This window comes from Erpetoichthys calabaricus, chromosome 1, assembly GCF_900747795.2.
Source record: "Erpetoichthys calabaricus chromosome 1, fErpCal1.3, whole genome shotgun sequence".
Lineage (NCBI taxonomy): Eukaryota > Metazoa > Chordata > Cladistia > Polypteriformes > Polypteridae > Erpetoichthys > Erpetoichthys calabaricus.
This window is the reverse complement of record NC_041394.2, coordinates 299,632,714-299,660,363: the sequence shown is the minus strand read 5'-3', so window position 1 is coordinate 299,660,363 and position 27,650 is coordinate 299,632,714. Positions and strand designations below refer to the sequence as shown.

At 38.0% G+C, this 27,650-nt stretch overlaps 1 protein-coding gene across 1 annotated transcript in view; it reads right to left on the bottom strand.

Annotated features, from left to right (window-relative positions):
- The window catches only part of otogl (otogelin-like), a 224,402-nt gene that overhangs the window by 148,692 nt on the left and 48,060 nt on the right, over positions 1 to 27,650 (bottom strand). The window contains exons 15-20 of the mRNA XM_051930831.1: positions 24,596 to 24,805; positions 23,771 to 23,936; positions 19,032 to 19,106; positions 17,426 to 17,469; positions 5,259 to 5,430; positions 638 to 745 (exon numbers count right to left, since the gene is read on the bottom strand). Of these exons, the coding sequence (XP_051786791.1) occupies positions 638 to 745; positions 5,259 to 5,430; positions 17,426 to 17,469; positions 19,032 to 19,106; positions 23,771 to 23,936; positions 24,596 to 24,805 (775 nt within the window). The remainder of the gene's footprint in view (positions 1 to 637; positions 746 to 5,258; positions 5,431 to 17,425; positions 17,470 to 19,031; positions 19,107 to 23,770; positions 23,937 to 24,595; positions 24,806 to 27,650) is intronic.

The following is a 27,650-nucleotide window of genomic DNA, read 5'->3' as shown; positions in this document are numbered from 1 at the left end:
CGATTGCTGCACATGGCAGTGCTAACTGAACTTGCAGTATGAGGCTATATATAACAATAGGATAACTAGCGAGACAGAAAGGCAGCCAGTTGAGGTGGTAGAGGCGTTGGGGGGTATGTAATGCTAAGAACAGGACAAAGAGGAAGTCACACAAGGTCAATTAGAGTGACGACCAGAATTTAAGGTCTTTTAATTTATTTCTCTCACACTGTGATCATTACAATACGGTACTTCTGCTTCCTATAATACACTTTAGCTAAATGTGTTTGTTTAATGTTCTTAAAATTAATTTAAGATAGTCAGTTGAGTAGGAATATTATAAAGCAACCTGTGATACTGATATCGTAGAATACTGTGTAGGAAGGCTGCCTCATTCTTTATTAAAACAGTTCAGACCAATGGCAAATTTTAAAATGGTTGGATAGAAGAGTTCATGATGGATCACTTCTTTTTCTCAAAACTTTCTGAAACTAATAGCATACCTTCTAAGCTAATGCACATAGCTCATAATATAAACATGGCATCATTAAATACCTTCTACAGCAAACATTAACATTACAATTTCATATTAATGACTCCTCTCTAATATACAGATTATCACCTTGCACAGACAGATTAGCCACTTTGAATAACATACCATTTGTAGCAAGCAGTGGATACCACCTCTCCAGGCAAGTAATCCTGTCCCATCCAAGCACAAGGACAATTTTCAGGGAAGTAGCATTCTTGTTTGTGTCTCACCAACCTTCAAACAAAGTAATATAGAAGACAGATTATTTTAAGCATCTGGAGAATGTAGTGACTTGGATTATTGTATGTACTTTACAATTTGACATGGAGCTGTGTAAGACTTTGCATATTCTAGCCTAAAGTATTCTAACCAGGGACATCATACTGTAGCTGATGGTCCTGACTGTGTGTGTCTTGGACAAAGGACAGTGACACTGTGGTGGGACTCTCTCTGTGGATAAAAGTACAGGATAATAAGTTATTAATCTGTGCTCCCTACACTGCTATGCTGGATGGATAATATCCATCCATCCATTTTCCAACCCGCTGAATCCGAACACAGGGTCACGGGGGTCTGCTGGAGCCAATCCCAGCCAACACAGGGCACAAGGCAGGAAACAATCCTGGGCAGGGTGCCAACCCACCGCAGGACACACACAAACACACCCACACACCAAGCACACACTAGGGACAATTTAGAATCACCAATCCACTTAACCTGCATGTCTTTGGACTGTGGGAGGAAACCGGAGCGCCCGGAGGAAACCCACGCAGACACGGGGAGAACATGCAAACTCCACGCAGGGAGGACCCGGGAATCGAACCCAGGTCCCCAGATCTCCCAACTGCGAGGCAGCAGCGCTACCCACTGCGCCACCGTGCCGCCCGGATGGATAATATGTCTTCTGAAAATAGAATGCTCAGTAACATTTGTTAGAAAAAGGTTAGTGTCTATTGGTGTATATTGAGTCAGTGTTGATCAAAAATATAAAGCATTGTATCCTGGACAGTGTGATCTAGTGAGTAAGGACATAAATTTACAAGCTTGATCTTGCATTCCCAGTGTATGTAAACAGCTGTACTATTATCTAGTAATTCTAAATTTTCATGCTTTCACCATTTGACTAAAGTGTGTTTTTTGTGTTTTTCATTGCAAGCCTTGTGTAAATTTAGTAAAACATATGTTTATCATCTTGCTCAAAAAAAATTAAAGGAACACTTTTTAATCAAAGTATAGCATCAAGTCAATGAAACTTTTGGAATATTGATCTGGTCAGTTAAGTAGCAGAGGGCGTTGTTAATCAGTTTCAGCTGCTTTGGTGTAAATGAAATTAATAACAGGTACACTAGAGAGGCAACAATGAGACGACCCCCAAAACAGGAATGGTTTAACAGGTGGAGGCCACTGACATTTTTCCCTCCTCATCTTTTCTGACTGTTATGCATTTGGCTATGGTCAGTATCACTACTGCTATTATCAGACGATACCTGGACCCTACAGAGGTTGCACAGGTAGTCCAGCCTCTTCAAGATGACACATCAATATGCACCATTGCCAGAAGGTTTGCTGTGTCTCCCAGCACAGTCTCAAGGGCATGGAGGAGATTCCAGGAGACAGCCAGTTACTCTAGGAGAGCTGGACAGGGCTGCAGAACATCCTTAACCCATCAGCAGGACTGTTATCTGCTCATTTGGGTAAGGAGTAACAGAATGAGCACTGCCAGAGCCCTACAAAATGACCTCCAGCAGGCCACTGGTGTGAATGTCTCTGACCAAACAATCAGAAACAGACTTCATGAGGGTGGTCTGAGGGCCCAACGTCCTCTAGTGGGCCCTGTGCTCACTGCCCGGTACCGTGGATCTCGATTGGCGTTTGCCATAGAATACCTGAATTGGCAGGTCCACCACTGGCGCCCTGTGCTTTTCACAAATGAGAGCAGGTTCACCCTGAGCACATGTGACAGATGTGTAAAGGTCTGGAGAAGCCGTGGAGAACGTTATGCTGCCTGTAACATCGTTCAGCATGACCGGTTTGGTGGTGGGTCAGCAATGGTCTGGGGAGGCATATTCATGGTGAGACGCACAGACCTCTACAGACTAGACAACAGCACCTTGACTGCCATTAGGTATCGGGATGAAATCCTTGGTCCCACTGTCAGACCCTGTGCTGGTGCAGTGGGTCTTGGCCTCATGTGGCGAGAGTATGCAGGCAGTTCCTAGAGGATGAAGGAATTGATACCATTGACTGGCCTCCATGCTCGCCTGACCTAAATCCAATAGAACACCTCTGGGACATTATGTTTCAGTCCATCCGATGCCTCCAGGTTGCACCTCAGACTGTCCAGGAGCTCAGTGATGCCCTGGTCCAAATCTGGGAGGAGATCCCCCAGGACACCATCCATCGTCTCATTAGGAGCATGCCCTGACATTGTCAGGCATGCATACAAGCACGTGGGGGCCATACAAACTACTGAGTATGATTTTGAGTTGTTGCAATGAAATTTCGGCAGAATGCAACCAAGCTCCTGCCTCACTGGGTCACATGTTTTGGGCCTGCACCAAATTAACATCATTCTGGACCAAAATTTTTAAGTGCCTTTCAGACAGCCTTGGTATCACAATCCCTCCTAACCCATTAACAGCTGTGTTCGGTGTTCTTCCAGATGGACTTGAAGTGGAGAAGGACAAGCAAACTGTGATTGCATTCAGTACACTTTTGGCACGCAGACTTATTTTGTTAAATTGGAAGAATCCTAACTCTCCTCTGATAAGTCAGTGGGAAACCGATGTTTTATATTATTTGAAATTGGAAAAAATCTAATTCTCAGTTAGAGGATCTATATAGAATTCTTTCAAAACCTGGCAGGATCTAATCAATAATATTTTAGAATAAGAAGAAATAATTATTTCCGCATTTCTTTTCCTTCTCCATTTCTTTATTTATATATAAATATATATATTTTGTTTTCCTTTTTTTTTTTTTGTTTATTTTTGCCCTATTAAAAAGCCCTAAGCAATTCTCCTTTGGCCATGCTCTCCTTCTCAAGGGTAGGGTTTGATTTGTCTTCAGTTCTTTTTTGTATTAATTGATCTATTTGTATGGAATGATTACAATAAAATTAATAAATAAAATTAAAAAAAAGAGATCTGATGTTTTCAAACTGTATGTACATACATATATACATATATATATATATATATATATATATACACATACATATATATATACATATATATACATACATACATATATACGTACATATATATATATATATATACACACATACATATATACATATATGTATACATATATACATATACGCCGTGGCGCAACGTTAGAGGCTTTGCCTCTGGCGCTGACGTCCTAGGTTCAATTCCCTGAGAAGGGGGTGCAGTGAGTGTGTACGCCTGATGAGCCCAGAATTAGGGCGAAACACGTGTCGAGTACTCTTTGCATTATTTGACAGTAAACTATTTCAACCATTCTATGATCTGCTTCTCGCAACTGAAATGAGGGCACCGTGGCGGATGTTAGCTGACTTGCTGACCAACCACAAGCGTTACCTGGTAGGTAACCACCCATACAATCAGATTGTGACACAGACTACGAATGCAATGAATGTAATTACCCCGATCTACATGCTGTCAAATGAATGAACCACACGTCGTGGCACAACGTTAGAGGCTTTGCCTCTGGCGCTGACGTCCGAGGTTCAATTCCCCGAGAGGGGGATGCAGTGAGTGTGTACGCCTGATGAGCCCAGAATTAGGGCGAAACACGTGTCGCGTACTCTTTGCATTATTTGTCAGTAAACTATTTCAACCATTTTATGATCTGCTTCTCGCAACTGAAATGAGGGCACCGTGGCGGATGTTAGCTGACTTGCTGACCAACCACAAGCGTTACCTGGTAGGTAACCACCCATACAATTAGATTGTGACACAGACTACGAATGCAATGAATATACATACTGTATGTATATACATACATACATATATACATACATATATATATATATACACATATATATATTATACAGTATATATATATATATATATATATATATACAGGAATCTGTATATATATATTGTGGCAAGCGGCTGGAGTTGGCACACAGCCGGGATGCCCAGAAGGACCGGAGGAGGGCTTACGCCTCCTCCAGACCATGAGGGGGCGACCGCCCTTTTGCCTTTGGGGACCACGGGAACAGAGCTTAGAAGCTCAACCCTATAGGGGCTCATGGTCACCGCCAGGGGGTGCCCCAATGCCTGAGGAGCCCTGGCACTCAGTACTTCTGCCAGACCCGGAAGTGCTGGGGGGAAGAAGACCTGGGACACCCGGAGTGCTTCTGGGTGCGCAGCCGGTACTTCCACCACACAGGGGAGTGCCAGCGGAAGCTTATCGGGAGGCACCTGGAGCACGTCCAGGTGTGTATAAAAGGGGCCGCCTCCCTCCGTTCGATGGCTGGAGTCGGGAGCGGAGTAGATGAAGTCTTGGAGGAGTGGAGGCGGACCTGAGAGGAAGGCATTAGAGCAAGGTCTGGACTTTGGGGGAGTATTGGGGTTGTGTGCTGTCACTTTGTAAATATGAATCACGTAAATAAACTTGTGTTGGGTGAATTATCGGTGTCCGCCTGTCTGTGTTCAGGCCATACTCCACAATATATATATATATATAATGTTACAATATATTATGCTTTTGTTAGCTCTTAACCTTAATCTGAAACTACCTTATTATGAATTCTTACCCAGGTGGACATCCACACCCTGACACACAGGGTGTCATTGGAGGACAGGTCAAGTTCATCATCAGATTCCTGCAAGTTACTTCACAGGCAATGCCTGTGCGGGGCTGTCCAGCCTGGAGATCTCTGCAGTTTAAATAAATCTTCCCTGGTGGACATTCACCAGGCTCTGGATCTGAAAAAATATCTCATTAAATTATTTAACAGCAGTACTTATTATTCAGGCTATGTAAAGAATAACTATAGTCTTTGCATTTAATATATTATACTGCAAGGATAATATAAGGTTTTAAAGTGAAACCCTAGATTCAGCCTCAGTTTAGTTATTGAGCTGATCCCAAAAGGCCATTGGTATAATTTCCCTACAAAGATAAACCTGATTGTTCAATCGTCTTTCTTGGGAAACTAAGATTGAACCATTTACACTTCTATTTAAAACACTCAGATCAAGTTACACTGCTGTTTTTGATCTTTCATTCCTTTCATGGTACTAAACACTAACTGGAATCACTTAATGCTCTGTGGACCACAGGTTTCCTTTATTACATCAAAAGTACCTAATTGTAACTTTAGAAAAAGAGCAGGTGTCAAACACTGTAGAGACAACTTTCCTTCAGTATACAAAGGGATAGATGGCAGTTTCACCAAAAGTATATTTTTAATCTCCCATAACCTTGCAAAAGAGTAAGTGATGAAACCCATTGATAGTGATACATTGATAGTTTACCAAAAATATATACACATTAAAAAGGTACAACATTGTACAAAAATACCATATAGGTCCATGGGTCAATAAAGCCATTGAAGAGAAAATTATATCAGCAAAGTCTAAAGGGACCATGATGCCATTCAATTTTAATTCAGTTTCTGCTTTTATCTATTATTTTCCTATAACTAAAGTAATTACCATTACTGCATGAATCTAGATATTTATTTTCTACTAAGATTTTATCCTGCAAGTATTTTACTATAATTACAAAGCCACAAAAAACAGAAACAATTCACACAAAATATTCAAGATCAGGGACACACATGGGCCTACATGCTCTTCAGCCTTAGTGCAAAGTTCACTGAGTAAATGAGACAATGGGGCCTAAACTGGAGCTGGATTTTAATTAAATAACATAGAAACAAGGTTAGAAGGGGAATTGGTGGAGTTGTGGAGATCAAGTCTAAATCAAATCATATGAAGTGTCAATGCCCAGTGATAAAGCTCCATATCTAATGGAGAGACCCCCACTTTGGCACCAGCCAAAGTTGAGTGTTTAATGGATAAACGTTTATTGCTCCATAAAAGCAAAAGATTATGGATCTAACCCCAGGCCAGTTTTTGACATTCAGAAAAAGATTTTAAATACAATATTAAAATGGAGAACAAAGTTTATGTTAATGACTGCTAATCTAGAATGAAATGATGAAGGAAAGAAGGACCAAGAAACATTAGATTCCTTAACATCTTAAAATCTGAGAAGATGAAGAAATATTTTAATTAGTAAGGATTACCCATGTAGGGGAAACCTATACAATCTTAATCATTATTAATATGTTCACCAAAGCCCATAACTTTCTAGAGCAAGTTATGACTGTCAGAAATAAAGTATTAAGGGCTACCTCTAAAATATTGGGGGGGGTGGGGGCATGTAACATTGCCAGCTGCTTCCATAAAGTTGAAAAGAGTTCTGGAGGATATCAGTCAAGGCCTGGATTTTCTTGGGGTTCATGGAGTCTAGAGCCCCTTTAAGTTCTGATAACATGCTTGAAAAAATGCCTCACATTTCTGCAGCTTTAATGTCAGTAGTTTACTGAGTCTAACACTAGATACATAATATCAAATTCTAGTGAAATGGATTTCAAATTCAGCCTTTTGTTAGAACACAATATTTAATTAAAATGCATTAGCAACCTTTCATGCTCTAGGTCCACCACACAAGATGAGAGATAAGACTCTAGTTCTTATATTATTTGGTTGTGCCTACCAGTTACACCGCAGGGTCGCAGTGGCTACAGGTTTTTGCTCCAACCCAATTGCTTAATAAGAAGCACTTATTGCTCAAGTAACACTTCTACTTCACTTTAGTCATCTCACTCATTAAGATATTGAACCCTTATTGCTTATTTTAGTCTTAAACAGCTGTTTTTTTGGTTTTATATTGCTCCTAATTAGCAATAACATACAAATGACAAAAGAGACTAGCATTTCTCCATTTAGCTTGTTAACATTTACACCTGCATGTGTTTATCATGCACTATTGGGTTTAATTAAATACTTGGAAGGAAAGTGAAGAGAGAAAAGTGAAGGACTGAGAATTACTCATCCATTTTAGCCTTCAGATCATTTGGATGATATCCTTATAAAGGGAAAGAAAATCTAGGATATGAGAATTACCTGACAGAGCAGAGATAAAGCACTAACAAGCCATGAAATTAAATTATTGGCAAGAATTGCTTTCTAATTAAGTCACCGGGTTAGAACAAAAACCTGCAGCCACTGCGGCCCTCCAGGACTGTGACTGAGGACCCCTGAGTTACACTATTTTAGTAACTAATTATAAAATCATATGCAGCTTCCTTTGTAGCCAACCATACATAACCAGGGCCACTAATAGATTCAGAATTTATGTCTATAGACTCCTCCAACATGGTCAAAAGCTTTGAACAAAAATTTAAATTTTGAGCAAGGGCAAGTGCCAATGAGAAAATGCAAACTAATGATCCAACAGTGAAGCTTGCTCTATACCTTTATTAGAAAGCAATGAAGCTAGACATGGGGAAGTAAAAATATAATCAATTTTCACCTGAGACTGGTGACATGTTAAAAAAATTAAAAAGTCCAAATCAAAGGAAAATTTACATTTATTCAAAAGTGTGTGTGTGGGAGTGTGGACTTACCAAGTAGCATATCCATGAAAGCATTTGTGTCAATACCAAAAATGATTTCAGAATCTTTCTCATTTAAGATATGTCTGTTTACATAAGACAGGAAGAGTATTGAAAGGGAGTTAACAGTAAATGGCACATAGAGCTCTCTTTTTTTCTACCAAGCTCCGATAAAACATGAAAGAATGAACCTGCCCAAAAATCTAATATTGTAGCTTGTAGACTACAGTACATAAGAATAACCATTCCTCTCTTTCTGAGCTGGCACATGCCAAGGTTGCAACAAAATAACACTTGATAGCAAGTTTGACAATAATTCTGTTTAATAACTTGGATTTGTGCGAAAAAGTGACTTCCACTTTGTTGTGCCACATGTCATCAAGGACACTTGCCTACTTGAAGTCTAATCCAAGGCTGTGTATAGTACATTCCATGCAACTTTCAATGCAGTCATTGAGGTTTAAAAAGAGATATTCACCATGACAATGAAAGGAAACCAAGAGAAAAACAGAACACAGAAACTTTTGAGTTGATGAACCTCCATCCCACTGGAAGACTAAGCAAGCAGAAAAAAGTTTTAGGGCTACTTTACTATTTCCCATCTCTCATATGTATCTCACAAATGTGGAAGAGATCAAAGACAACTGAGACAACAAGGTAAGCATTCGCCAAACTCCCAGCCCCTTTTTGCTCCCACCCTCCTCCACAGTTGAGTAAGTAGGAGAACAACTGTACAGCAATACATGTAATTTAAGAAAACATCTACATTGTTGGGGACTGACATCATCATGTTAATGCATTCGTTAATGAAAAAATTCCTTCCACCCCACTCTGTCGACTCTAACACCATTATATATAATTACATAACCCCTTTAAGAAATACACAAAAATTAATTTGTGTACTTATGACTCAAAAATAATCGAAATTATAACAAAATGGCAGAAGAACTGTATATAATTAGTAAGGCCAATATGAAGAGCCCACAGTATTAGAAATTTGGAAGACAGTAGGGTTCTCTGCTTGGAATGCATTAGCTACACAGGTTAAAAATACTCTTTAATAGAAGTCTCCTGTAGACTTACATACTATATACTACAATACTTTGCAGGGAGTCCTCTGGAGATTTAAAAACACAATGGGATTTGCCAAGGCTGAGCATCAGTAATGCAGGGCAAAGCAATAATGACCTCAAGCTGACCTCTTTTACTTTTCCTATAACCACTGTTTGTCATGTTAGAGAGGTCACCGTTAAATATTCGCAAAAAATATATATTTCAGCTGTCTCATGCTAAATCACCATTGCTTTACAGACCTCATATAGAACATGTTGTCGGTCAGAATATCTTAAAAACAGAAGATAAGGACATGGGTGTAGGATGAATCCAATTGATTTGAAGAGATTCTGTGAGACTTTTTGTTTTAAAAATTGGTGCCATTTGGTGCTGAAAACCACCTTGGGCAGGCTTTGGACAAAAGGTAATGACATTGTTCTTCTCTGTGTTCCCCAGTAGGACAGAATTTTGTAGGTTCAGGTAACACAAAGGTATTCTTGATCTACCAGCTTCAAATTAAGAATAACAACTTTTTTATTTAAAGCATTGATCTTGCCACAATTGTCACGCATGTGCACACAATGGGAGGAAAGGTAAACTGGGAAACAAATAAGGGTGAGACACAGCTACTAACCTCTCCTCTTCTTCCAGCCCTAGAGTAGAGGAGAAGCCTTCAGAAGACTGATCATGACAGAGGCCTCATGTATAACCCCTTGCATAGAATTCACACAACATGGCATACGGACAAAACCAGAAATGTGCATATGCAAAAAAAAAATTCAGATGCATTAAACTGTAAGTTAGCAAAGTTCCACATACTTCGCCTTTAATAAATCCCAATGAATGTGAATTTCAACTCACATGCATGCGCCTACAGCCCCACCTTGACTCCTCTCTGAATTTTGCACATTAGAATACTCAAATCAATATAAATAGACCCCTCCATTCACAAGTCAATGACAAAAGCACATGGAAAAAAGAATTTCAGCAAATGCGAAATGGAGGTCCAGCTCAATGACGTGGAGGCAAAGAAAAATGTACTATTGGCTTAGGCAGTGTGATATGTGCAACAAAAGGAAACTGATGGAATGTCACAGCATGGTGAAAACACTCAAAAGTTCAGAAAGTTGAAGAGTGCCTGAAATGAAAAACGAAGTTGTCAGATATTAAAGTTGATGTGAAAAGACACATATTAGGGCCACAGAGAAGAAAAAAAATTGGGTCAAAGTGAAGAAAAAAATGTCTATGTCGATGTTAAATTCAAAATTTCCACTTTAATCTTGCAGTTTATTTTGTCATTAAAGTAGAACATCATAATCTTCATCTTAAAATTGATGTTTAATTTACTAGAGTTTCTCAAATCCTATCGTAACTAAAGAAGCACGTTAAATGCTATGTATTCTAAGTGTTCCTCGACCCAGCTGTTAATCACTCCATTCTTCTTTCCCTTACGGCAACAGAAACATGCAGGCAGTGATCGCCACACAGTACATTACATTCATGTTATTACAGCTCTCTGAACATTTTAGAATGCTAAGATGTATACTTAATATAATTTTCATGATGAAACACATAAAAGCATGTATTAAACAGTGGAGGTACAAGGTCACGGCAGTCCCGGCAAGCATAGAGCACAAGGCAAGAACAATCCCTGGATAAGGTGCCACCTTACTGCTACTGCTGCACCACCGTGCCCCCACATGTTTAATTATTAACAGTACACATTATTTAAATGAAGTTAATAATTTATGTGTAAAATTTAATATACATACTTTAATGCATTTCATCATAAAAACGATATTAAGTATAAATCCTAGTATTCTAATAGCACACAACTCCAAAAGGATAGTTTTTGAAATCTAAATCGACTTAGAAGCCAGTCATTATCATCTGTAAATATGAGCTCCTAATTAGTCCATTTGCAATGTCTTCTAACAACACTATAGCAGCTAAGTTAGTTGGAATAGTTTGGCCATTCCGTGCGATATTGTTAGATTAATTACAATCAAGTGCCTTAAATTTGTAAAAGATGTGTAATTAAATTCAGCATATTTGACAAAACCCACATCATGGATGCAGATCTAAAAAAGAAAGGGAAATGACACAGAAACAGTAGCACTACTTTGATGCTGGGTGCTGCCCATTTGCAAAACCGAGTGGAAAAGTGTGTACACATGGTGTGAGGCTACAATGAAAATGTGTGTGGCTTTCTGCCAAGTTTAGTTTTTATACATCTCGAAGTGAGGGAGGAAACAGGAGTACACAACATTTTTGTGCATATGGACCATTTATACTGTACATGAGGCCACTGATCTGCCTCTACTGCTCCATCCCATTTGGTCGCCTGGCTACCAGAGAAATTACATGCCTGGAAGTCAGTGTTCAATACCTGGACCGCAACTGTTGGAGCCAGACTACCCACAGGAGCAATTCATCCTTGATTGCTATTGATCAGTGAATATTTGCATTCCATTTCTTTTGCATTTAGTTTTGTTTAATTTAATTTAATTTTTGAATATTAGCATCATTGATATTAACTCTAGAAAATGACTTAAACACATTCAATGTCTGCGTTGCTTTAGTTCTTTGTACCCAAAGTCCACTGCTCCATTATATGAAATCAATGTCCTCCTCTATTTTGTTTGTTGTGCAAGTCAAGGCACTTTGAGTTTGCTCGGTTTTCGCAAATGGATTTACTGAATGTTACATTGTGTATTTCCTCCTCACTATGTTTTTTTTATCTGAGAAACAATTTCACTAACAGCACCTTAAACATTCTGCTGCTAAATAAAAAAACACAAAATATTAAAGCAAATCATAAGGAGTATAGGTTAACAAGTGCTGGTCAAATATCAATTTGATAAGTTTGTAGAGTGGAGTGCCGGTCTGGTGCTCAAAGAAAAATATACAAGATTAAACTAAAAACTGGAGTTTTTTTTTTTTGTTTTTTCATCCTCCCAGCCATTTGACTTTACATTATTCTTTGTTACTTAGTATTGCTAATCTTATTTTTGTTTTACGTAAACTTTTTTTTCTTCATCTTGTAAAGCACTTTCAGCTACACCAATTGTATGAAATAGTGCTGTATAAATAAGTGTTGTTGTTGTAAATGGGATTTTCCATTTTTACAAGTTCAGCAAGAAAACAACACATGTAACCTTAATACTTATTTTTCACTTTGCCTGTGTTTTAGGAATTACAAGCCAGCAGCCTCCATAAGACAAGTATTGGCTGATGTCATTTTCCTGACACTTAAAATATTCTTTAAACTGTTGATTTCAAAGCTATAATAATTTAAGGAAAATCAGAAATATGGCAGTCATTTCCCATTATGTTTAATGACAAAGGAAACCAGCTTTTTGTTTAATGGTATTACTGTAAATGATTAGAAAATCAGGTTCAAAAGCAAAATGAAACAGGATCAATGGCAAAATGTATTTTAAGGCGCTGGAGACATATTAAAAATCTGTTATTAGTACATTCATTATCCAAAAAAGCAGAGTACTGCAATAGAAAAATCTGTCTGTTTTATAAATGACTATTCATTTAGCCCGTTACAATAACGGGCGCTAGAACAGTAGTGCATAAACATTAGTAGGAACAGTCTATATTAAATGGCAAGGGACCTTGACCTCATTCTGTTTGTTGGTCGTATTTTTCTTTCTTTCTGCCTTTCTTTTGTTGATGTTTAGTTGCTGAACTGACCGTTCTTCGTGGGCTGCCACCGTGTATTGTGTGTCTTTAATTTTCTGTGACAGTAACACTGTCTTGTACGTCCGTAATATGCCTTTAATTTTCTCTGACAGTAATACTAGCTTGTATGTGGCTGTAATATGCGTCACTGTATTCTGTACCTTTAATTTCCTCTCGCAGTAATGCTGGTTTGTATTTCCGCAAAACGGCTGTAACTTTCTCTGACAGTAATATCGCGCATCGCACCGTGCCCCGCGCATGCGCACTTCACCAGAAGACACACACACACGGACACCTGGACACACACAGGGATTTTATTAAAGAGGATGTTATAAACCAATATTAAAATGTATTTAGACGCTAAATGTGAATGTGATGTGCAAAACATGCAAAATACGGTGTATTGTGGCATAGTGTGTTTGGAGTAACACAATGCGAAGATTATTGCAAAGTAAAATAAAGGATAGATCATTTATAATTGAATGTCAGCGTTTGTTTTCCTTCAGATAAGAAATTTTGAATATAGATTTGAATTATATTCAAATAGTAATAGTATGGGTTTTTTTCTGAAAACCTTAATACTTATTGGAAATCTGTCTAGGAAAAGCTACAAAAAATAAACAAACACTGCCATTTATAACAATAATGCTGATCCTGATTTGATTTCATTTGATCCCATGCTTCACAGACTGTTAGTAGTAGGAGCTCAGGAACAAGCAAGAGAAAACAGATTTTGTGCTGTAACAATGTGATTTTGTTTGTTTTCTACAGTTAAATGTGTGTGTGTATATTATATATATATATATATATATATATATATATATATATATATATATATATATATATATATATATATATATATATATATATATATAGTGATAGATGTCCAGCAGCTAAACCCGATTGGGATGTCCAGAAACTGGAAGGAAGGGGGGAAGGCAACAATTTTAGGACATTGCCTTCCTCAAGACTCTAGATGGCAGCTTCCCTACACGTATAGCTGTGCACTGGATTCCCGCAGGGCACCATGGGATATGGTGTTGCCAGGGGATGCTGTAGGACACTGGGAGACAAGGTTCTCACCAAACCCGGAAGTACGAGTAGGTCACAAGCATGGAAGCCCCAAAGTACTTCCGGGCTGATTTAAAAACTTGAGTTCTCCATCTGACCTGGAAGTGCTGGCAGGTCACATGGACAGAAGAATAGAAGCACTTCCGTGTCAAGCACTATATGAAGGACTGCTAAAAACCCATCAAGAGAGTCTGAGTCAGGAGGAGGTGGATAACACTTGCTGGGAGGTGTGGAGGAGGAGAAAAGAGAGAGAAAGAATTGTGTGTTGTGCTGATTTATTTGCCTGCAAACCTGTGGCTGTGGTGCTTGGAGGGCACTGTACAAAAAGAAAATAATTAAAGAATACTTCTTAGTGCTTTTACCTGGTGTCCTGCATGTCTGTCTGTTGGATTTAAGGGGCAACAGTGACCCATAGCATCCACATCTGGTGTAATCAGCAGGATTTCTGGTCGTCAGCTTGGTCAGAGACCTAAAAAATTAACGTGGACGCAACCCAACAAGCAGCGATGTGACACAAGAAAGCCCATAAGAAAGCCTTCACCTTATTTTGGGCTGATATGGGGAAGAACATGAAGCAGACTTGCAACGGCATGCAAAATCCAGTGCTCAAGATCATCAGTGGCAAAGAAGAGACGGAGAGTGGCTACCATCATTGGGATAAAAAAGCTCCAGATATCAACATCCAGGATGAGGTACGTTCCTGGGAGGGAATTGATAAAGTTTTCGAATTAATAAACTTCGTCCCGTGCTCGTACCTCATAGAGGAGGACTATCCAGAGTTCTGGAGAGCAGATCAGAATAATCCTGAAGAAAATGGTGGCCTTTTCATCAGGCATCCAAGTGCAGAGGAGTCTTACCAGCGGCTTGCCGAGGGGGACAAGTAACCTGCACCAAAGGATTATGAGAAGGTCAGCTTTGTTCTGTCTGTGACATTGCATATACCCTGACGGACTAGGTCTCCCAGAAGGGGAAGGGGGAGGCAAGCTAGGCACCGCCAGCCACATATAAAGGTAAGGAGGTTCAGGACGTGATTGAATGGTCCACAAATAAATTGAAACAGACCGACTGCTGTCAGCTACCGATCATATCCCAGAACTCCAACTCCCAGGAGCCCACGCAAGACCCAGTGGTGCATGCGCAGGGTAATGACATACTCGCCAGCTCACAGCCGAGAAGTGGGACTGATGATTGCCTGAGCCCGTCTCCGCCCAATCACTTAAATGATTTTGATGTGCGGGAGCTAGATGGCAGCCCCCCTGGGTTGCAGCAGTGCATCGGACTCCCGCAGGGTTTCATGAGAGTGGAAGTTTGGTGCAACCCTGTTGAAATCTGTGGGCGCTGCCAGAGGGTGCTGCAGCAGGAGCTGCAGAGCCCTTTTGTGCAGTTCTTCCACCACACCAGGAAGTGCTGGGTGCAGTATAAAAGGAGTCAGCAGCCACTACTCAAAAAGCCAGAGTCGGAGGTGGAAGATAAAGCTTGATCAGAGGAGTGGAGGAGAAGAGAAAGAGAAGGAAAAGTACTGTGTTTGTGCTGTGCTTTGGACCTTCCCCCATTTCCCACAAAAAGGAGAAAAAGAAAATAAATTGTGTGTGCCTTGAACTTGTGTTCCATGCTTGTCTGTGTCGGGTTGAGGCAACGGTGCCAGCCTGGTGGGCCACAGCATGTGATACTTGTGGAAGCCGACCCGGACATGGACACGGGTATGTTCAACACCACACACGTTTATTCTACATATTATATACAACTATCTACAGTAACAGCACACAACCCAGTACTCCCATACTATTTCACCCTTAAAGTTCAGGCCTCTTATCAATGCCTCTTCTCTCTGGTCTGCTTCCACTCCTCTCCTCCGAGCTCTGTCCTACTTCCACCCGACTCCAGCCCTCGAATGGAGGGAGGCTGCCCCTTTTATATCCACCTGGACATGCTCCAGGTGCTTCCCAATGAGATGAGCTCCTGCTGGCACTTCCTGGTTTGGCGGAAGTGCTGAGGGCCAGGGCTCCTCAGGCATTTGGGCACCCCCTGGCGGTGACCACAGGCCCCTATAGGGTTGAGCTTCCAAGCTCCTTTCCCGTGGTCCCCATAGCCACCAGGGCAGTCGCCCCCTCGTGGTCTGGAGGAGGCGTAATCCCTCCGCTGGTCCTTCCGGGCGGGCCGCCACAATACATATATACTGGGGGTTCCCCCCTGCTTGCTTCGCTCGCCAGCCACTTCATGTTTCTGCCGTTGGCATTGTGAAAAGAGGGGCTGAACGCACCCCAAGGAGACGTGGTCGCTCCTCCGAAACCCTCTCTTAAACAGTGATACAATGAGAAAGAAACAGTTTTTTTTTAACTTCCTCTTTGCTTGATCAGCTGCTGGCTTGCTGCTGCTGCCATACCACGTGATCTCCTTTCGTGCGGCACTTCAAACATTTAAAAGCCTATACAGCAGCTTTTTCAGTTATTCCTAGTTTGTGGACATTTGTTTTATTTTGCTTCTGATTATCATTCCATCTGTGCTTTTTATTGTTTGAGGCATGGTAGCGCAGAGGTTAGCCAGTTGTCTACTTCAGGGAATTCATAAGCTCTAAAGATATTTTATCCATTCCAGAGTTTTTACGGTTTCTTAAAAAAAACTTGCAGGACAATTTCCCAAATGTAGACGTTGCATTCAAGCTTTCCCTGACATTGCCTGTCACAATTGCATGTGACAAGCAATCTTTCTGTAAGCTCAGGCTAGTAAGGAATAGGCATAGGCTCAGTCCCACAAAGGGACACAAAAGACAATCATTTGACGCTGATATCAATTGAGAGACATCAGGTTTTGAAATTGGATTTTAGTTATCTGATCAAGAACTTTGCTGCAAAGACATCCAAAACAGTTACTCTGAGACCTTGAAGTTGATGTGCACTCATAGTATTTTGTGTAGGTAGGGCCCCAACCTTGCTTGTTTATATGTCCTCATTGCCCAAGCCAGATGGGGATGCCAGCTTTGGTCAACTCGGGCATCACACTGAAGCAAAACAACTTTACAAAAACAGAATATCTTACTAACCAAGTGACAACAGGTACCTTCCTAATGTAAGATAAAGCCCTTGATCTGCTGGGCCATTCCATCCTGTAGCATTGGCACTGCATAGCTTAGCTTCTTCACTTAAAGGCAATTTTTAATAGAAGATACTTAAAACTAACTTACAGCTTCTTCATTCAGTCACCAAGGGAGAAATTAGGAATGATTCAGACAATTTTTTTAATCCTTCACAAGCAATTGCTATTAGAAAACCAAATCTTTGTGAAATGTTGATAGGGAATAATTTTACCCAATCAGGTCTTTTAACTTTCTTTCAATCCATTCTTTTCTATGGAAAAATTGCAGTTTACAGTGCTATACTGTATATTCATGTGAGACATAGTGCATATAAATAAAGAATTTACTACAAATTTTACTGTAAACTTCATATTGCTATTAGCCAAGACATGAAAAAACCAACCTGGCTCTTCAGGAGCACATTCCATACGACCATTTCTACACAAACTAGAAAAAAGAAAGTAAGAAAGAAAATAATAAATAGATCACTACACATAGAAATAGTGTTATTACACATTATTACTGATTTTTTTTATAAAGTTGTTTATTGTCTAGGGTCATAAAAATTGCAAGCAAGCAAATATAAGAGGCTTATAAGTACAATATACTTTGATTATAATATAGGTATCACATATACAGGATTTAATAATATTGAGTTTATATCAGGTTACCATATAAGTATGTGTGGAACCTTATATGGTATAGTATGTTTCCTGATTATTGTTACTACAGCTGGTTCAAGCTTCTGAATAGTTGGACAGATACAAAAGTATTAATTTAGTACAGCACTGCAGGCAAGAAATTACAATTTTAATATTGCATAGACTATATAAAGACTCGAAAAACTTTTCCAGTTTTTTTGCACATCACATCTAACTTGTGATGTGCAGACATATTCTCTCTTTTTATCTTATTCTACTTTTGCTTCTTCTTGCCATGATAAAGGCTGTTGCAGGCTTTAGTAAGCAATAACAATTTTGCTGCCAATCTCGTCTAAAAGAAGAATAAGCTCTTCTTTAGAAAAATGCCCATCATTTAATTTGTGTTAGTCTTAGGGACAGTATATTTCTAATTTAGTGCTTTTTTAAAGGCTTTGACTTAATTGGTAATTGAATTATTATGTCATGGATACTTTACATTACATTTCATGACTTTACTTCATCTCACCAAAGATCACACAATAAAAATAAAGCATTTTCAATTGATTTGTTTTCAATTGACTTGTGATGCTTTTTCCTAATGATTTCATGAGTAGGGTTAACAAAGAAATATGTTATACGTTATATGTTTATAAAATGGTCAATAAAAATGTTTGACAAACACTCGAAAAATAGTTCATACATTATGAATGTACATCATAAAGTTGTTCATTAGTCTCTAATTTTAATCATTTTTTGAGAAATCCACCCCAGTTTTATTAGTTTTCTGCTATAGAGAAATTAGATAATATCTGTGCACAAAACCAAAACAGTCCATGAGCATCAAATGCAAATATGCTTTATTGGCATGCAAGTAGTTACTTCAACACAAATGGTTAAGTGACATCAATAATAATAATAATAATAATAATAATGCATTTTATTTATAGGGGCACTTTACATTAGCATTAGTGAGTAAGAATACCATATCAGATGTGAATATTTAGGAAAAGTTTGTCTTTTTGTGGGCCTTGTGTTTGTAAGGGCTCATTCAGTTAAACAACCTTTCTTTGCAAAGCAGAATTTAATTTTAAGGTAATGTAATACAGTGCACTTTATAGCTCAGTTTAATACTATACTATTTGATCAAGCAGTTTTTTTCAAACATTCAATAATCCAGGATAAATTTAATTGTGATATATGATTTGCTCATAATTAGTCAATATACAGTAAAGCAGTTCTAATAATGTAATCTATTAAGACACTAACCATTAGGGATTGTGCTAGGTAACATTTTTATTGATATCTTTGTTAGGCTAACCAATTAAAAAAGGTTAACTATAAGAACTCACAGAAAACAATATACCTTACCATGGTCCTGATGCACTAAATGAAACTTCTCCAGCTTGATATATAACACCCAGAAAATAGCAGTGACACATGCCTCTGTTTAAAAAAAAGTGCAATAATTAGTGTTGCTGTTATCTACAACAAAACAATTTTAGATTTATACCTGTTTGCTGGCACCACCCTGCTCTAGAGTGAGCAATTGTGTTACTGAGCATTTTGTACCACGTGATGGACTGACTCTTATTGTGATTTTTTTTAATATAATAAAGAAAGAAATGCATGCTCACAATTATGTGGTCATATTTTTGGAACAACTAGGGGGCTTTGCCCCCTGCTCGCTTCAACCCCTGGGCGGGCGCTATGCGCTAGCCACTTCACAGATCTGCCGCTCACGTGTGGGGAAACGGATATACAATTTAAACAGATTGTTATTTTCATGGGAATTGTTACATATGAAAAATTGAACTAACTATTTTACATTACAGCGAGTAATTAACCATAGTAAAAAATAGTAAAACGTAATAAATTGAAAGAAAATTATGTTTCATGTTGCGTTAGAGGTATTCGTTGCATTATATATTTTCGTTCTGTTTGGCTTTGAAATTAACACGCAAATATTTTTTAAACTTACACTTTTACTGTAAAACTTGAGTGAAAACAATTTTTTTAATTAACTTTTCGTCAATATCGCATTGAATTTTGATTCCGTGTTTGGACTTACATCGTGACAACTCAACGTATAACTGCCCGTGAGTGAATATCGTTTCTTTCTCTCTAAAAAATAAACATTTTTAATACATTCAATGCCAGACTGATATATTTTTAAAATGTATTGCAATACTCAAAAAAGAGAAATATATATTGTGAAACATATAATCTGAAATATATTATGCAGTATATCATAACTAGTATTTACAGTATATTATCCATCCATCCATCCATTATCCAACCCGCTATATCCTAACTACAGGGTCACAGGGGTCTGCCGGAGCCATTCCCAGCCAGCACAGGGCACAAGGCAGGAAACAAATACTGGGCGGGGCGCCAGCCCACCACAGTACAGTATATTAATATATTAGAAATATACTGCAATAGTTTTCTAAGATATATTTTACAGTATGTTATTCTTAGTATTTACAATTTAGAAATGTAATTTCACATTTTTGGAAAATGCATTGCAATATACAAAAAGAGCAATAATTTGCATGTTTTACAATACATTTCAGGAAACTGCAGGATATTGCAATATTTTTATACACACAGTATTTTATAACATATTTCAAAACATTAATTTAGGAAGTAATATATTTTTAAAACTGCGGTTGGCTGGGATTGGCTCCAGCAGACCCCCCGTGACCCTGTAATTAGGATATAGTGGGTTGGATAATGGATGCATGGATGGATGGATGGATATTTTTAAAAAATATATTTACTTGTATTTCATTTTAGTAAGGGTATGAATTAGACAGAGAGAGAGAGAGAGAAAGAGAAAAGAAGCCAGACTGACAGAACCTACATTTTTGTTTGTGGTGCTTTCAGAAACTTAATAGGGAAGAGAACATTAATACAGTTTTCACAAAACTAGGCCATGCAGTCCAACATGCCTAATTATTTGCTACTGAATTAAGTTTTTGAAAAAGATCATCAATATGAGAAAGTCTTTAATGTGCTACTTTCAATTAACTTATAGTTCTCTGTGTGAAAAAAATATTTTTAATGAGACTTGCAATGAAAGAAACACTATTTCTGAAGTTAGGTTGGGTTTGACGTAAAGGAATCTGGCTGTAAAGTATTGATTTTCAGACCAGCGCAGACTCTAAAGTGAGTAGTGCAGGATTACTAATACGGGTAAGAACACTTGACATGATTGATGCAAGAGAACAAAAATTGTACTAAGAGTCAATTCATCTGCTTTGCCAAATTCCTGTAGTTATCGACCACAATTAAAGCAAGTTTAGAGGTGAACATAAAATCCTGATAGTGATATGGCAAATTTGAAGCTTCTCCTCTAAGCTAATAGATTTAGAAGACATAAAAAGAAGAATGTGGATAAAAAGAGAGCCTATGCAGCTTTTGAAAGATAATGAGGTTTCTTAATTATGTGAACCATTTTACAGCTCTTTGTGAATCCCAAAAATATACCCCTGTTTACCCTTTCAAGACTAGCTAGTTAAACTTATCCCTGAATTCAGCCCCTCAGTGTTGCAAGCATGGAAGGTTATGGGTTTAATAATAACGACAGCCAGCCCAGCTGGATGTAGCTCTTTCCTCTCCCCCCTGTACAACTAAAGCTTTCTCAGGATTCAGAAAATGTAACATATGAGGACCCCAAAAGGGCAACGCAGGCCACTGTTAATTTTCAGGCCTCTGGTGCTTTTGCCTTGTAAAGGCCTTCACTTATCCTATTCAATCCAATACCTGGTCCTTTGTTTTTTTCCTTGTTGTTTTTCCTTTTTTTTGCACAAATCTGAAACCAGTAAGCTGTTTTCCTTTATCATTCATTATGGCATGTGATTCCAATTAATACCCTGGTGATCTTTTTTCTATAATCATGTCATAAATTCAGCGTACTATTTAACTTTCAGTCATTTATTCATCTGGACTCACCTTAACATGATGCCTTGTTACAATGTATTTCCTGTCTGCAGGTTCAAAAAGGGCAAGTGGCAGGCTTGGCACCTGGGAATGTGTTCTAAAAAACAGGTTTTGCTAATTTTTCTTTGTTTTGTGGTATTTTATCAGGGGTATTGGGGTGAGAGGAATATTGTGTATTTTTGGGATTTGCTTCATGTCGAACTTTTCTGGGGCTAGAGCTGTTGGTGGGATAATTGTGAGGAGTTCACAGGGCTAGACAGATACGAGTCCTCACAGGTGGCGCAGTGGTAGTGCTGCTGCTTCGTAGTTAGGAGACTGTGAAAGACTATGGGTTCGCTTCCCAGTTGCTCCCTGTGTGGATAGCGCTTTGAGTACTGAGAAAAGCGCTATATAAATGTAATTATTTATTTATTTATGAGTGTGGGTAAGTGCAGTCATGAATAAGTGCTGCTGTGTGGCAACTTCCTCCTTGGCAATTTATCACAAATGTGGTGTGATCATTGTTGCGTGGGGTAAACTTATAATGTACAATATTGATTCAGGCTACAATCCTTGGCCAGATTTTCTTGGTAAGATTATTGTAATAAAAATACATTTATGTTGTGGGAATTTTCCCATACATTTTCAGTTTTCATCAGTAACACAGACTAATCAAATTCTTCTCTTTAAAGAACTGGAAATAATTCTAAGCATGATACAAATGCAATATAAATCCTCTTTTTGGTTTAACCCCCTACCTTCCCTTGCATCATTGCTTACCATGCACCACTGTGTGAAAATTTGCCTCTGATTCAAACTAAGTTGATTCATCCCATTTATTTAATTCTCAGGTCAAAAGCATTTGTTTTTCTCCTTTTGGTTTTGCTCTCAATCTACGTTTGATTATATTTTAAATTTCAGAATCAGTTTCTCCTGCTATCATAAATTGCTCAAATGCTCATAGTGACCACAAAAGTACTCTATCCAATCTGGTTCTCCCCCAGCTTCATCCCTGGACCACTCATTGGTGGATTAACTCATCTTTATTCCAAAATGGTACTGGTACAGTGGACAGTTCTGTTTTTGTTTAGATAGCTGTTAAGGGCACTATTCGCAATTTACTCATTTTTTATTCTAACTACCTGGGTGACTCTAAAAGAAAGAAAGTTGCTGAACTCAACGCATTCCTGTCTTTTTTAGAGCATGGGTCGCACTTTATTACTGTATTAATTCTCAACATGAAGGAGAGTCTTTAATAATTTGTACCAGCCAAGAATTAAATTCTCTGCTTTTGTAAATCACTAGTTTCAAACCCTTATGCATAGCAGATAGATATTATGTATCTGAAGCTTAGCCCAGTACATTTTTAGCACTCATGTTTCAGAAATGTGACTCGTATGCATCCATTTCTGCCATTAAGAATAAACAAGTGCCTTCTACTAACAAATCTCATGTGATTAATAAGTGTTGTTTTGTTCAGACTCTTCAATTTCAACATGCATGCCTTTTTCAAAGACCAGACTCTGCCTAGGCTAAATAAGTTGGAGACTTCCTTTCTGGATTCTCCTTTGTCAAACTTTGAACCTGAGGAAGTCTTAGACTCCGTGAGCAAACATTATGTATTTGCCAGACTTGAATGTAATTTAAAAAGGAAGTACTGAGGTTCCATCCGTCCACTTATTCAGATGATGCCATCTGCCATCTACTCTTACCAAATGAATTCATTAATCAATTTACTGTAGCACTCATCATTGATTACTCTCTTACTTGAGCAACTTGCACTCTGATACTTTAAAATCTATAAAATATGAGCTTGTTTTTTTGGTTTCAGTCATTTCTACTTTTACAAATAATTAAGTAAAATATTTCTTTCTTTTTTGCTATTTTCTTATTTTCCATTGAGGCTTCTTGAATTCATGCTTACTTTTTTGCTAGTAGTAAATGATAATAACAAATACAATAAAATGATAAAAATAATGGAAATGACGCAACTCTTAACTGAATCTTAAAGTAAGTTGAAAAGGATTTATTATTCTCAGGTCTATGCATTCTCTTGCTTTCAAAACAGTTGTACAAATGTGATCAGTCAAGATAAAATATGGAAAATGTGTAGCTGTAACATTAACATAATGTGATCATGAATAACTACTGTACATTTTTATGATATTATAATGTGAATCACTTACTCTGTTACGCAGCGCTGTCTCACTTCATCAAAATATGTTCCTAGAGGGCAGTTGCATCCTTCTGCACAGTCATCATTACATTCCTCATTTTTAGACAGAGCATGACAAGTATTGCCACAAGTAGATGTGCACGAATGATATTGCATGCCACCAAGACAAATCATACCTAAGAAAGAGAAATGGGGCATTATTACTTGAGACAAATCACATACTTTCTAAAATATGTATCCTTTTTATTCAAGCAAATCATTTGACTTTATAATTTATTAATCTATACATACTGTATATTGAGTATCTAGTGCACTTTATGTTTTCTCTGTAATTATTGCTCTTGTTTATTTGCCATAATGTATTGTTTTGCATTTTCTGCCACTTTTGGCTATTCTGTTTTAGGACAGATCATACACAGACTCACCACTTCTTGCAATTATTAAATAAGTTTCTATCATAATTAAACCTTTATAATGCAACATAAAGAGATGAAGCTGGAACTTTCTTCTTCATCTTTAACTATATACTATCTACTCTCTTTATGTGAATTGCTCCAGGAGATTTCTCTGCCTAGAAAATAGTGAAATAAAACTTTCACTAGTGTAGAGAGGCATCAAATAACTGCTAATCTGATAGTTAGAAAATGCTGGCAGGCAACCAGATGAACATGTATAGAAAGAAGGAATATAAGGAAATGAAATGCAATTCTGAAAAATTACTAAATCTCATTAAGCATACTTTTGTTAAGTTCTATTAATCTTGGAGTCCTTGATGAAGAGAATCATAACTGACAACTCAGAAAAAATAAACATTTGCTATACTTTTTCTACTTACCACATTCAGAGACGTGAGCCCTAAAGTTCACAATGACTTTGTGCTTGGCACAGATGTATGCATAATGGGCAAGGGCAGTACAAAGACAGCTGCTCCCACACTTGCAAGCCTCATAACGACATTGTTGATAATATACACTAGGGCTTACATATGAGTGACAAGGCGCAAACAACTCTTCATTAATGACGTCACACTGTGATGCATAAAAAGCTACAACAAAAAACAGGCACCAGTTGTAAGTATCCCAAATACTTAAAGGCATTACTTAATACAATACATTTTTTGCCCAAAACAAGTTTGTCATAACAATATATTATTAGTACAAACAAATTTAATTATTAATTGTTAAAAAACATAGTCTAGTAGAAAAAAGTGCCAATCATGTAGGAAGCCAATGCCTATCCTAGCAGCACTGAAAGCAGGACAGGAAGCCAGTCTATCACAAAGCACACACATGCACACAGCCACATTTAATCATATTAACTGGGGTAAGCCTGAAATAGCAGCCTGAAATGGAGAGAATATGCAAACTCCACAAAGCATACACCGCCCTGGGGTTGAAACACAGACTGGGAAACTGTGAAGCTGTAGTGCTAATCACTTATTTGCCCCCACTTATTTGTCCCAAAGGTGAAATCTAGCTTTTTACAGAAGTTCAATAAATAAATACATTTTGTAACAAACAACCACCACCCTCATATAGACACCAAAATTACTAAAAAAAAAAGAAAACTTCTGACTTAGCCAAAGATAAAACGAGCAGTAACAGTCCAAATTTAATAAAAACTAAGAAATGCAGTAAGGAAAAGAACAGTTGACACAATATTAAAATATCACATCTCAAATGTGCCTTTCCCCCACACTACATAATCGGAATTCATAACTAACAATATCCGCCACCACACACCCACACACACATGTCCTGACAGTTATTGGGGAGAAAACAAATTACAAAAATAAGTAAAGGAAGGTGGCCTCGGACAGAAATAAAGTATACAGAAAGCAGAAGAAAAAAGCAGACCACCACCCCATTTAATTCCAAAACAAAGATGCCATAGTTGTGTCTCACAGAAGGTTAACAGTCCTGGCCCTGACCATTTCAACAGTCTGGTCCAAATGATATTTTTAGCTATGAGTTCAGTAATGTGCGCTGCCAAGCATTTTAAGTGAACAGAATTGTAGAAGGTGGTCAACTAATTGTTGACAGATTTCCACTTGCCAAATAAAACGATTTTTGGTATCAATTGTACCTGAAGCAAAAAAACAAAAGGTTGATAGCAGGACAGAGGCAATGTATCTAAGAAAACAAAAGTATGAATAAAAAAAACCCTGAAATTTAGAAATAGCATGATATACAACAGAACAGAAATACAACAAAAGGACAAGACCAAATCATACAGAAGTCTGGAATCACACTTAAGAAGTCGACACAGCTTCTAGTCTGAGAGCATGTCAGATTTAAAAGTTGTTGTTGAACTTCCTTACTTCTGGGGGATAATAATTATATGACCAGGAATCACAGAGTTGGCCGATACATGATTCCCTCAAGAGTTTTCAACACGGTTTCAAATCTCATATTGCACCTTGAATGTATTCTGAGATCATCTCATTTTGGCTACAATTCAAGGTGGAGCATGTTGCAATCTTGGCCTATCTGTTTTCTTTTTCAACTTTGTCATAGTATGACAAACATAAAACTTTCAACAGACTTTTGTGCTGGCTCTAAAGCTTGACAGACCTCTCCTGATTTTTTCATAGTCCAAATCACTTGCTTTTCCTCTTTCCTTGTATTGACCATTGTTTTTCCACTGTTAGTGGACATTGTATCCAATGTACTTAGGTTATAGTGCATATTGACTGTTAAGTCTCACAGACACAAGAACCTGCCCTTATTAACTCAGTTTGCTATGTGAAGATCAAACCAGTTTGATTTTGCTGTAGCAAGCCTTGTACTGTATAGTTGCATAGGCTATTAAGAATGCTATGACAGAGTCGCTGGGGGCAGTAACTACCTACTAAGCAATGTGAAGGGGAGCATATTTGTTACAGTTAATATTATAACTGTATATACATTAAAACGTCTCAAAATATTTGGAGGGTCTTCTGAAGCATTTGCCCAGGAAGCGAGATAAGGTGGTAGGAATTCTTAAATCTTATAACAAAATAAAAATAGTGCTGCAAGGAAAAGATGCCTAAAATTCCAAAGAAAGAAATGGAACAGACATGGTGACAATAGGCAGTCCTGCCTACAACAATGCTGAGTTTGGGAAGCACGAGAAGTGTTCAAACAGTGGTTGAAAGGATTGAATGAAAGGTTTTAACCATATTGATAAATCATGGACCAAACCTGTATGATCAGATACTTTCAAGAGGTATGATCAATTTAAGCAATATAAACCCTTTTCAGCATCAAATAGTAAATTGGTTGGAAGGAGTGGAAAAGGAGGGAGCAGCATTAATGACATGGAGAAAGGCAAAGACATTATCAGAAGCAAAAGAAGATTTATTAAAACTGGTCAGACTGGAAGAACTAATTAGAAATTACAGTTTGCAATCTGAGAGAAAGTACGTATTTTATCAAGTAGTTTGACATATTTGTTCATCAAAGACAATGGTTTGTAACTTGCAAATGGCAAGGAGTAAATATCATGTTTCAAGAAAACATGAGATATCTGTCATATTTATATTAGGGTTTAAATGAAATCTAGAAATACTAGTATTTATAATAAGGGAAGGTAGTATAGCCAGAAATGACACATAAAATTCAGGAGCATGCCTGCTCATAGCTGTTGATTTATTTTAAGGTTTCTTTTAGTTAAGACAGCATTAATGAGGTATGCAGTAAAGCAGCCTATACAGTGTAATATTTGGGGATGTTTAATTTTGACAGAAAACATCTACAGTATATGGCCAAGAGTAAGATTTAGTGGTTACGGAAAATAAATTAGATTCAAAATAATAAAATTTTATTTTATCGACAGGCGGATCGGTGCAGCGTTCGCAGTGATGCGGGCTCTGCATCGGTCTGTCGTGGTGAAAAAGGAGCTGAGCCGTA